At 44.1% G+C, this 12280-nt stretch overlaps 1 protein-coding gene across 2 annotated transcripts in view; it reads right to left on the bottom strand.

Annotated features, from left to right (window-relative positions):
* postnb (periostin, osteoblast specific factor b) overlaps positions 1-12280 on the bottom strand; it is a 54282-nt gene that overhangs the window by 23482 nt on the left and 18520 nt on the right. For both annotated transcript variants that reach the window (XM_055226025.1, XM_055226026.1), the window contains exons 3-7: positions 8124-8188; positions 7796-7953; positions 5229-5393; positions 3990-4136; positions 3660-3801 (exon numbers count right to left, since the gene is read on the bottom strand). In XM_055226025.1, the coding sequence (XP_055082000.1) occupies positions 3660-3801; positions 3990-4136; positions 5229-5393; positions 7796-7953; positions 8124-8188 (677 nt within the window). The remainder of the gene's footprint in view (positions 1-3659; positions 3802-3989; positions 4137-5228; positions 5394-7795; positions 7954-8123; positions 8189-12280) is intronic.

The following is a 12280-nucleotide window of genomic DNA, read 5'->3' as shown; positions in this document are numbered from 1 at the left end:
GCTCTTCCATCTGGCATCTTCTTCCAAACCCTTCCATCAGTAATAACAATCCCATTTTAAGGTTGTAGTCCTAATAGAAACAATTTAAAACAACTTCAGCCGACCAACGGACTTCACATCAAAAATACAGATACGTTAATTTGGGCTGAATCTTTGTTTTATGTTTTAAAATGTCACATGTCGGATTATTATGTAAAACAGTATATGTTTGTAAATGTGAGGAGCCTTTACTTTGTCTGGGAAAGGTTTTCTCAGAGTCTTTCTCTCAGGTCAAGAGTTGTTTTGTTTAAATTGTTGAGTCGAGCTGTTTTATAATTATCTACTACCTCCAGGTGAAGATTTAGTCATGGTTTAGACTTGTTTTAATTCCAGTTTAGACCAATTTAAATCAATCTTTTGACTTGGTTTGGTTCTATTTAAGACCATTTTTATAGTGTGTTTAGATTTAGAACAGGTTTATTTTTGATTAGGACCTGGTTTAGTCCTGGTTTAGATCTGGGTTAGATCCAGTTGTATCTAGTTCTGGTTTTATCTTGGTTAGTCCTGGCTTTGTCCTGGTTTAAAAATCACTTGGCTGTTTTTGTTTGGTTTAAATTTTTATGACTGCATTTCAAATCAGATCCCAGAAATTCCGAAACACAATTTATTCCAGTTTAACTCCAACTCCAGACAAAGCACCAAAACAACTGATGTTCTTGGCCTGTGTTTGTGTTGTGTCCACTTCTTGGGCTTCACAACCCTCTGAACCCGGGGAGCCGTGTGGTCCCGTGGGTCCTTCAGTGAGTCTTGTGTTTCCCGTAGTGTGAACTGGTCCCCTCATCTGAAGGCCGCTCTGTGGGCTCATAAAAACCTCATAGTCCTGCTGCCAATGGCACCGGAGACACAGCTGCGGTTCATGGACTTTATGTAAGAGCCATAAGAACAACGACCTCATACTTTTGTAATCTCTCGTACTCCACGTGGTCACATTTTCAGCGCCGCTTTACACGCTCAAGTGTTTTAGTGGCACTAAGCAATTGTATTTTTATTGACTATGGAGAAAAACGGCATACTTTGAAGTATCCAAAACCAGATGCTCATCGATACTAAAACTAGTATCAAAACTAGATTCAAATTTTTGGGAGGTATCAATACTAAAAAAGTCCCATTGACAGGACAGAAACAAACCTTTATACAACGTCACATGGGAATAGAAAAGAAAGTACGACCATTTAAAAGAAAGTACGACCATTTAATGTTGAAAATCACATTCTATTGTCCTTTTAAGTGTTTGAGGGTTTTTGTTATGATTATTTTGGAATCGGTATCAAGTATTGTGAATATCCTGAGTATCCTGAGTATCACAAGTATCACGAGTGTTGTGAGTATCACGAGTATCACGAGTGTCGAGAGTATCATGAGTATCACGAGTGTCGAGAGTATCGCGAGTATCACGAGTGTCGAGAGTATCACGAGTATCACGAGTGTCGAGAGTATCACGAGTGTCGTGAGTATAACGAGTGTCGAGAGTATCATGAGTATCACGAGTGTCGAGAGTATCGTGAGTATCACGAGTGTCGAGAGTATCACGAGTATCACGAGTGTCGAGAGTATAATGAGTGTCGTGAGTATCACGAGTGTCATGAGTATCACGAGTATCACGAGTGTCGAGAGTATCACGAGTATCACGAGTGTCGAGAGTATCACGAGTGTCGTGAGTATCACGAGTATCACGAGTGTCGAGAGTATCACGAGTGTCGAGAGTATCGTGAGTATCACGAGTGTCGAGAGTATCACGAGTATCACGAGTGTCGAGAGTATCACGAGTGTCGTGAGTATCACGAGTGTCGTATCACGAGTGTCGTGAGTATTGTGAGTATCGTGAAAACACTTTGGAGGTGATTTTTGTTGTTTGTGACTAGAAAAGTTGAAAAATGTAAAAGTCTGAAAGATGAAGTAGAAGAGAGGAAAACAACTGGACCATGTCGCTGTCACACTGCGAGTGTGACTGGGTGAGTGTGACTGGGTGTGATCTGACTGGGCGTGGTCTAACTGGGCGTGGTCTGACTGGGCGTGGTCTGACTGGGCGTGGTCTGACTGGGCGTGGTCTGACTGGGCGAGTGTGGGCCTAGCTCCCTGACACTGTTTTTAAAATATGCCACATTTGAATATTGGGTATAACGTTAAATCAAAATGCTACAAGAAAGAGCCAAAGAAAATATGTCCTCCAGACATTTACAGACACATTTCAGACAAGTTTCAGCAGATTTCTAAAAACTCTTGACAGATTAAGTCTGACAGTTGAACACGCCCGTCACAATCTTTAAAATCACCTTAAATAAACCAACACATGGAATATATTTTAAAATCAAAGTCAAAATTGTTTTATGTGCCAGAAAAATTATATATCTTTATTTTTTTTATTTGTTGGATGTGCAAACTTTACTCCAACCTAATACTGTGGTATGTAACTTTCTGGAGGTGAAGTGTCACCTGCATGTTTCAATCTATTTTGCTGAAAAAGTTACATACTGTGGCTTTAATATACAATTATGGGCCTTACTGTGGATTTTAAAATCAAATATTGACAATAAGACAAATATTGTGATACATGCATCTCTATGGCAGAATGTTTCTCCATGACGACACACACATTATCAATGCAAAATGTATTTACAGAGACATGTTCAGGAGCTGTGGTTCATGGTCCTGTGGTTCATGGTCCTGTGGTTCATGGTCCTGTGGTTCATGGTCCTGTGGTTCATGGTCCTGTGGTTCATGGTCCTGTGGTTCATGGTCCTGTGGTTCATGGTCCTGTTTAGAAGTTTAATTTTCAACAAAAAGTGAGAGTGACTCTCTCAGATATGGTTGGCTAATGCTAGCGACTCTAATTTCCCCAGAAATGTTAGAAAGCACAGAAGCTTTTAAAAACAAGAGCATGTTCCAACTCAGTAATGCTGCCAGAAAGTCAGCATTGTTTTTTCAGTATCATTTCCAGCGTCTTGTGCAGAAACAGCTGCACGGACCAGTGCATTTGACCCGGCCTCACCCGGCCTCACTCTCATTATGATGATGGTTTGGTGGATAGAGCTCGTGCCAAATATTTATCACAGTTTTACATCAGTCAAGTTTATCAAAAAAGTTGAGAGGAAAAGTACAAAAATACAGAAGTATTTGTGAGTTGTAAAACAGAATCCCTCTGTCACCAACATAAAACTCCATCAGAAACACAGTTTAGGCTCAAGACACTTTTTTAATCCACATTTAAAGAAATGAAGCTGTGACATAATTATTGTATCATTTAGACGAGTTTACATCATGTTTGCTACATAACATCTAATACTAGACTAAACCAGGACTAAACCAGGACTGAACCAGGACTGAACCAAGACTGAACCAGGACTGAACCAGGACTGAACCAGGACTGAACCAGGACTAAACAGACACATGTTTTGAGTGCAGTAAACATAAACATATCTTTACTTTAGTCTATGCATTGTAGTCACAGTATGTAACTTTTGAGCCAGAGTCCAGGTCATACATGTACTTCAGTAATACCTCGTAGTACTTTGTGTTTTAGTCTTTCTCCTTGCACACTACACATCATTTTAGAGGTACTTCCAAAGGACACGCACTATGAAAAGTCTGGTAAGAACACAAAGCATTCAATTGATTCTTACCCTGGAGAGCGTCTTTGTTGTCCTGCAGACGTTCCAGTGTCTCGATGCCGATCTTGTCGAAAGCGGCGTTGGTGGGAGCAAAGAGTGTGAACTGCCCTTTCTCACCCAGTTTATCCATCAAATCTGCGTTCTGGAGGATATCCTACAGGGGGCAGTACAAGAAGGGTCAGTCAGCTCTTACTGTCTTAGACCATTCATTGGTTCCAGTGTGAGCCTCCCTACGTGTGCCTTTAGCAGTTTGTTCACCACCACTGACATTAATGTTCCTACATAATGCTAAATGGGTGTTTTGAGAGATCACCAGCCACTTCTTGATGCCATCGTACTCACGCTGAGAGTGGTAAGGTCATCGTCCACCTCCACAAAGGACTGGATGGTGTTCCCTGTGGCCTGGATCACTCTGTCGATGACATGCACGACTCCATTTGTGGAGACCTGGTTTCCATGGATGATCCTGGCACAGTTCACCGTCACAACCTGTATCATCAAGACGTTTGTTACCAACACAGTTCAACAGGACTTACGCTTGGGCTGATGGACTGAGAACACAGTCATTTGAGACCAAATGTGTGAGTCCTCTGGTTCTGGAAAGTACAGTCTGTGATATTTTAAATATGTTTAAGAGAGTTCACCAGTGTTTGTGATTTCATTTTAACAGTTTGTTTGGTGTTTATGCTTCATGGCTTAAGTCAGGGGTCCCCAACCTTTTTTGCACCATGGACTAATAATAATACAATTATGAATAATGTAGGCTTTATTTTCACGGGCCGGCCTTCTACACGTGGCAGATATGGCAAAAACAAGTTAAGTGCATAAAAAATACAACTCACCATAATGTCCCATCTAGGAGTAATGGGAGACAATGACACCCGCAGTGTGTTTCTTATGTCGGCCCTGTAATTTTGTCTCGGTTTCTGTCACTGCCGAAGAGCCCGCTTCACACAGATAGGATGTTGGAAATGGTAGTAAGGTTTTCAGTGCTCTTGTGGCAATTTCAGGATATCCTTGCTTGATTTTCATCCAGAATGTTAGCATAGATGTTGTCCCAAACATACGTTTAAGACCATCGTCATCTCTAACAGCTGATCCTCTTGTTGCACAGACAGGCTCGATTCGCACAGTTTACTCACAAAAACTCTAAAGACTTTCTGCATGTTTCCCCTTTGCCAAAAAAGCTCTCCAAAGACTATTATTAGCGTGTCATGAGGGACGGGCGAAAGTTACGTCAACGAAGATGCAGTCGTTGACAAATTATTTACTGATTTTGTGCGGCCCAGTAGCAAATGCGTAATGGGCTCGTAATGGGCTCGTAATGGACTGGTACTGGTCCCTGGCCCAGTAGTTGGGGACCACTGGCCTCAGTCATTTTTTAAGGTTTTCACCTGTGTCAATAGGACAACTGAAGCTTTTGACCAATGACGCCTTTAGAAGCAGCAAGGTCTGGACACGTTTGTTATACCCTAATAAAGCTCATATTCTGATGTGAACAGCGAGCTCTGTGGAGGAGTGCTCTTACCCCATTGGGATAGAGGTTGATGTGGAGCGAGCTCTGTGGAGGAGTGCTCTTACCCCATTGGGATAGTGGTTGATGTGGAGGTTCAGGTCCTGGTACATGGAGGTGATGGTCATGCCGTTCTTTAGGTCTTTGGTCAGGTAGCGTTTGTTGGCCATGTGGTAGTGCAGGGCGTTGTACAGCTCAATGTTCACGTTGCTCACCAGATTATTCCTCACGTCCTGTTAAACATAAAAAACACTCAAATATAAATCTGAAATGGTGATTTTTGTATATTAATATAGTAAGGGGAGTGCTGCATGTATGTTTATGATGAAATGTTCAGCAGTTACCATGACACATGAGACACAGTCTGATAAGTATTCAGAGTGTCTGAAAGCTCAAGTAAAAATATAAAATGAATTTCAGGAACTTCAGGAGCCTGTGATCAATCTGAGCATTTATGGTTCAGTTTAGTTGTTAACTAACTGATTGGCTAATGCTAGTTAGCTTGTGACTGTAATGTTATTTGAAAGAAGCTTGTTTAAAAGCTCAAATTCAATTTCAGTTCAATTAAATTTATTTTTGTAAGCTCTAAAAGCAAGCTCTAAAAACATTGGATAAAAAACATTACAGATATCATCAAAAACATTACAGATATCATCTATCAGATTCTACAAAAATACAATTTGCTGAATTGGAATAATTTGGTTAAATTTAAAAACATCTGTTTGGTCTATAAAATCAAACATGGCACTGCCGTCACTGGGTGATTTGGTAAAGTTTAGATCTAGTGAGGGCCGAGTGACCAGAGGAGCAGCGAGGGCAGACTGTGTTATTCTCACAGAAGATCAGCCTTTAGTCGGGTGGTTTTCTCAGTCAAAGCAGCAGTGGAACAGTGAAGCCATTAGAGAGGCTCCATCATTCTTCTCATTTAAAAAGAATGACAAAAAATGGCTTGTGGAAACTCAGTCTTGTGAGCATTAATTGTAAATAGGTATTTGTAAATGTACATATTTTTAATTATGTCCACATTATATTGCTGTTCAATATGTTTAATTCTTATCTTTGAATGTTTTCTTAATTGTAGGTTGCCTTGTTACATCTGGCCTGGGGACAACCGATGAAAACTAGCTCTAGTCAGCTAACTCGGGCACATTTACATTTTTTTTGTAATGTTGATTAATGTGCATTGTCCCTTTTTTTAAAATAAATAAATAAATTTTAAAAAGCCCAAAATCACAACAGCAGTTGCTTCTTAGGGCTGAACATGAGAATTAATTTAACCAACAGAAAGTTGGAGAATCAACAGCTCACCTGTAGTTTCAGCTAAATCTGCTCTTTATGGTCAGATTGTGTTAAAACAAAGGTCAGATTATAGTCTAATTTGAGTAACCTCAGACAGAAAAATGCCTTCACTTAGCATCACACCCCCACTCAGTTGCAAAGTATTAAAGATGCACTTTGTTACTCTGCATTTGACCCATCCCTCAGTGCCACTGGGGCACCATGTCAGGAGCAGTGGGCATGCAGTGCCCAGGGACCCATGTCCAGATCTTGAGTTAGTCTTGGTCAGGGCGACCTCACCTGGAGGATTTGACCTGTGGTCCATGTTTTGGGTTGATGGGAGAAACCAGCCAGCCCGGAGGAAACCCACCCAGACATGGGCAGAACATGCAAACTCCACAGAGAAAGGCCCGGGCAACCCGGGAATCTAACCTTCTTGCTGTGAAGTTAGGGTTAGCTACTCAGCCACTGTGCCATACCTATCAATTAAGTATCAGTTCTTTAATAGTTGGATTCTGTTCAAAGATCACGGATACAAGCGCCAAAATGGGTTTTATCCACAAAGTGGCCGGGCACTAGGGGCTAGGATAGGGTGAGGAGCTCGGTCACACAGGAGGAGCTCTGAGTAGAGCCGCTGCTCCTCCACGTGGGGATCAGCCGCTGAGGCTCAGGCAACTGTTCAGGATGCCTCCTGTACGCCTCCCTGGGGAGGTGTTCCGGTCATGTCCCACCGGGAGGAGGCCCCGGGGAAGACCCAGGACACACAGGAGGGACTATGTCTGTCGACTGGACTCAAAACGCCATGGAATTCTCCCGGAAGAGCTGGGGGAGGTGTGGAGAGGGAAGTTTGGGCCTCCCTGCTCAGACTGCTGCCTCAACGACCCGGCCCCAGATAAAGCGGAAATAAATGGATGGATGCCGCTTTTGTTTATTTCAGTTTTGACCTGGTATTTGATTTACTGTGCAGCTTTAGTCCAATCGCTTCTTCTGTGTTTTGGTTTATTCTTCATGTGACCTTTGACCCTGCCTCTTCCCTTTGTAAACCCAGTGTTGTGAAGAAGTCAGTGAGGTCTGCTGTCATCTCCTTTTGTGATTATTTTGCCTTTATTTTCATTCATAAATATATTTTTGTCATATTAAAGTTCAAATTGTTGTTTTGATGTAATGTGAAGCTATGTGCAGAGATGCTAGCTCCTCTGTCTTCTTTCCTGTAGTTTGGGCTGGGCGAATAGCTACACAAGATGAAACTAAGAGCTGCTCTTCACGGCGTCTCAAGCTTCACAAACACAGTCCACTGCCCACACGTGTACAGCTAAATCTTAATGAAAAAATTACTTTCTGCATGATTTGACGTTACCTCATTCAGCAGGTCCCAGGCGTCGTTGCTTGGGGCGAAGAAGGTGAACGAGCCGGGTCCTTCGATCTCAGGCCTCAGTTTGGAGATGTCGGCGTAGTTCTGAGTGGAGCTAGCCTTCACCAGACCCAGGGTGCCGTAAACGTGATCTATGGGGGCCACTGTAAAACACAAAGCACTTTTATATTGTACACATAAAGCGGAGGTGAACATGCGCACACAATATGGCTGCTCTGGTCTGCTCATGGTTTATGTGTCTGCACTGTTTGGGGCAGTGAGAGGATGAAACTGTTCACAGCTGGAGGTCAGTGGGAGAGGACCCCGTACCCACCTGCAGGGCAGCCACGCATGTTGTCCAGCTTCATGTAGCCAGGGCAGCACTCGTACACCACCGTCCTGTGGCACAAACGCATAAGATCAGAGAAAACTTTTCATCCACCAGTTCATTTTTTACAACTAATAATCATGTATTTAAACTGATCTATTACTTTTCTGATGAAGGGTTTGTATGGCATTTAACTTATGGATTTAATATATATTCAGTTATAAATGTGTTTTTATTGAAAAAACAAACATGGATTATTTACTTTGTTATACCTTCACAATAACGTCATAGAACTGGCCTGTTTAAAGCCATACTGTGGGACATTCCAGGCAACACAATGACATTTTCACAAAGGCTAGCACCTTAGCAGCAAAGTGATCCACCCTGGGTCTGAGTGAAGGAAACATGGCTGCCAATCATGCATCCAGCAGCAATACGACTGTCCCTCTTTGAACTTAAGAGCATCTCAGTATCTTATTTTAGCTTCATCGAGTTCATTGTACAGTGGATCCTGAAGGGACGGGATGGTTTTCCAACAATGTTCCCAAGCCACATACCAATATTAATACTCCTATAATACAAGTAGTAGTGTTTAGGTGTAGTGTGTACTTTACTACTGTAATGTTCATTTCAGGATAATTATTTACTATTTTTTGTACTGTTGTGATTTTTATGTTTTTCTTAAATCACTTTATGTAGCAAAAGCACTCAAAGCACTTTACAACAAGGAACCACTCACCCATTCACACACACATTCACACACCAGTGTCACTGAGGGTGAGGTGGGTTTAGTGTCTTGCCCAAGGACACAACGACAGCTTTCATCTGCGTGAGCTAGAATCGCACCCTCAACCTGTGGATCAGTAGATCTGACCACTCAACCGATGATGTTTTATGTCGAGAGCGGTATTTGAACCTCCAATCTTCGGATCAGTGGACAAACACTCTACTGTCTATTATTATTTGAATACTGTCGTGTTATTCAAATAAACTTGCCTTGCCTTACTACTACTTCTACTACAGCTATAACTACTACTACTACTACTACTACTACTACTACTACTACTACTACTACTACTACTACTACTACTACTACTACTACTACACATGAGACTACCACTTCTCCTCAGTCAGAAGCAGGCTTTTTTAAGCTTTTATAGGCGCTGCATGAAAGCTTTTGGTGGTTCTGTTGGGTGGCCGTCCTCAGAGCTGATTCATCATTATGTGTTCAGTGTTTCCAAAAGCACATTATCATTTATAACCCAAACATGCATGACATCCAGGAGCCAAATGCAAACCAAATGGAACGGCTCCGTTCAGTAGTGAAGAAGTCTGCCAACACAGCCACGTTCAAACCAAACATTTACTGGACTTCACAAATGTTTAGCCCAAGAACAAAACATGGAGTTTCCTGTCTGCAAAATCCAGAGTAATTAGAGCTGGAGCTTAGGACATTACACGTCACGATAAACATTGAAAATCAAGGATTCGATTCCAGAGAAGGTTGGGATTTTGAGTGTAAAAATAGAAAAAAAAACTGTATGATTAAAATGCAGGTTTCCTTGAAGACAAAAAACATAAATGTTACGTTCTTTTGTTTGTGGAGGATGGTTCAAACATCGCAGCCTTTGTGATTTGTCACTTTTGCTCAAAACTATTTAAATTTGACTCTGGTTAATCATCTCAAGACCAGACTGAAAGACTGAGACCAGACTGAGAGACTAAGACCAGACTGAGAGACTGAGACTGAGACCAGACTGAGAGACTGAGACCAGACTGAGAGACTGAGACCAGACTGAGAGACTGAGACCAGACTGAGAGACTGAGACTGAGACCAGACTGAGAGACTGAGACCAGACTGAGAGACTAAGACCAGACTGAGACACTGAGACTGAGACCAGACTGAGAGACTGAGACCAGACTGAGAGACTGAGACTGAGACCAGACTGAGAGACTGAGACTGAGACCAGACTGAGAGACTGAGACCGGACTGAGAGACTGAGACCAGACTGAGAGACTGAGACCAGACTGAGAGACTGAGACTGAGACCAGACTGAGAGACTGAGACCAGACTAAGAGACTGAGACTGAGACCAGACTGAGAGACTGAGACCAGACTGAGAGACTGAGACCAGACTGAGAGACTAAGACCAGACTGAGACACTGAGACTGAGACCAGACTGAGAGACTGAGACCAGACTGAGAGACTGAGACCAGACTGAGAGACTGAGACTGAGACCAGACTGAGAGACTGAGACCAGACTGAGAGACTGAGACCAGACTGAGAGACTGAGACCAGACTAAGAGACTGAGACTGAGACCAGACTGAGAGACTGAGACCAGACTGAGAGACTGAGACCAGACTGAGAGACTGAGACCAGACTGAGAGACTAAGACCAGACTGAGACCAGACTGAGAGACTAAGACCAGACTGAGAGACTGAGACCAGACTGAGAGACTGAGACCAGACTGAGAGACTAAGACCAGACTGAGAGACTGAGACCGAGACTAGACTGAGAGACTAAGACCAGACTGAGACCAGACTGAGAGACTGAGACTGAGACCAGACTGAGAGACTGAGACCAGACTGAGAGACTGAGACTGAGACCAGACTGAGAGACTGAGACCAGACTGAGAGACTGAGACTGAGACCAGACTGAGAGACTGAGACTGAGACCAGACTGAGAGACTGAGACCGGACTGAGAGACTGAGACCAGACTGAGAGACTAAGACCAGACTGAGAGACTGAGACTGAGACCAGACTGAGAGACTGAGACCAGACTGAGAGACTGAGACCAGACTGAGAGACTAAGACCAGACTGAGAGACTGAGACTGAGACCAGACTGAGAGACTGAGACCAGACTGAGAGACTGAGACCAGACTGAGAGACTGAGACCAGACTGAGAGACTGAGACCAGACTGAGAGACTGAGACCGGACTGAGAGACTGAGACCGGACTGAGAGACTGAGACCGGACTGAGAGACTGAGACCGGACTGAGAGACTGAGACCGGACTGAGAGACTGAGACCGGACTGAGAGACTGAGACCGGACTGAGAGACTGAGACCAGACTGAGAGACTGAGACCGAGACTAGACTGAGAGACTAAGACCAGACTGAGAGACTGAGACCAGACTGAGAGACTGAGACCAGACTGAGAGACTGAGACCGAGACCAGACTGAGAGACTGAGACCAGACTGAGAGACTGAGACCAGACTGAGAGACTGAGACCGGACTGAGAGACTGAGACCAGACTGAGAGACTGAGACCAGACTGAGAGACTAAGACCAGACTGAGAGACTGAGACCGAGACTAGACTGAGAGACTAAGACCAGACTGAGACCAGACTGAGAGACTGAGACTGAGACCAGACTGAGAGACTAAGACCAGACTGAGAGACTGAGACCAGACTGAGACCAGACTGAGACCAGACTGAGAGACTGAGACCAGACTGAGAGACTGAGACCGAGACTAGACTGAGAGACTAAGACCAGAGTGAGACCAGACTGAGAGACTGAGACTGAGACCAGACTGAGAGACTGAGACCAGACTGAGAGACTAAGACCAGACTGAGAGACTAAGACCGAGACTAGACTGAGAGACTAAGACCAGACTGAGACCAGACTGAGAGACTGAGACTGAGACCAGACTGAGAGACTAAGACCAGACTGAGAGACTGAGACCAGACTGAGACCAGACTGAGAGACTGAGACCAGACTGAGAGACTGAGACCCAACTGGGCCGTGCTTTGGCCCACCTCCTCAAACCGGGCCAAAGTCCCAAAAGAACACACACAGTTCTTTGGCTCGTGTGAGCACACACTAATATGTCCATCCATCTACCCATCCATTTTCTTCCTCTTATCCGGGGCCGGGTCGCGGGGGCAGCAGTCTAAGCAGGGATTCCCAGACTTCCTCACCCCGGACAGGTCCTCCAGCTCCTCTGGTGGGACCCCAAGGTCCAGCCGAGAGACATAGTCCCTCCAACGTGTCCTGGGTCTTCCCCGGGGCCTCCTCCCGGTGGGACATGCCCAGAACACCTCCCTAGGGAGGCGTCCAGGAGCCATCCTAAACAGATGCCTGAGCCTCAACTGGTTCCTCTCGACGTGTAGGAGCAGCGGCTCTACTCCGAGCTCCTCCCGTGTGACCGAGCTCCTCACCCT

The sequence above is a fragment of the Periophthalmus magnuspinnatus genome, chromosome 13, assembly GCF_009829125.3.
Source record: "Periophthalmus magnuspinnatus isolate fPerMag1 chromosome 13, fPerMag1.2.pri, whole genome shotgun sequence".
In the NCBI taxonomy this organism is placed as follows: Eukaryota; Metazoa; Chordata; class Actinopteri; order Gobiiformes; family Gobiidae; genus Periophthalmus; species Periophthalmus magnuspinnatus.
The sequence above is the reverse complement of the archived record's forward strand: the minus strand, read 5'-3'. Positions and strand labels throughout refer to the sequence as shown.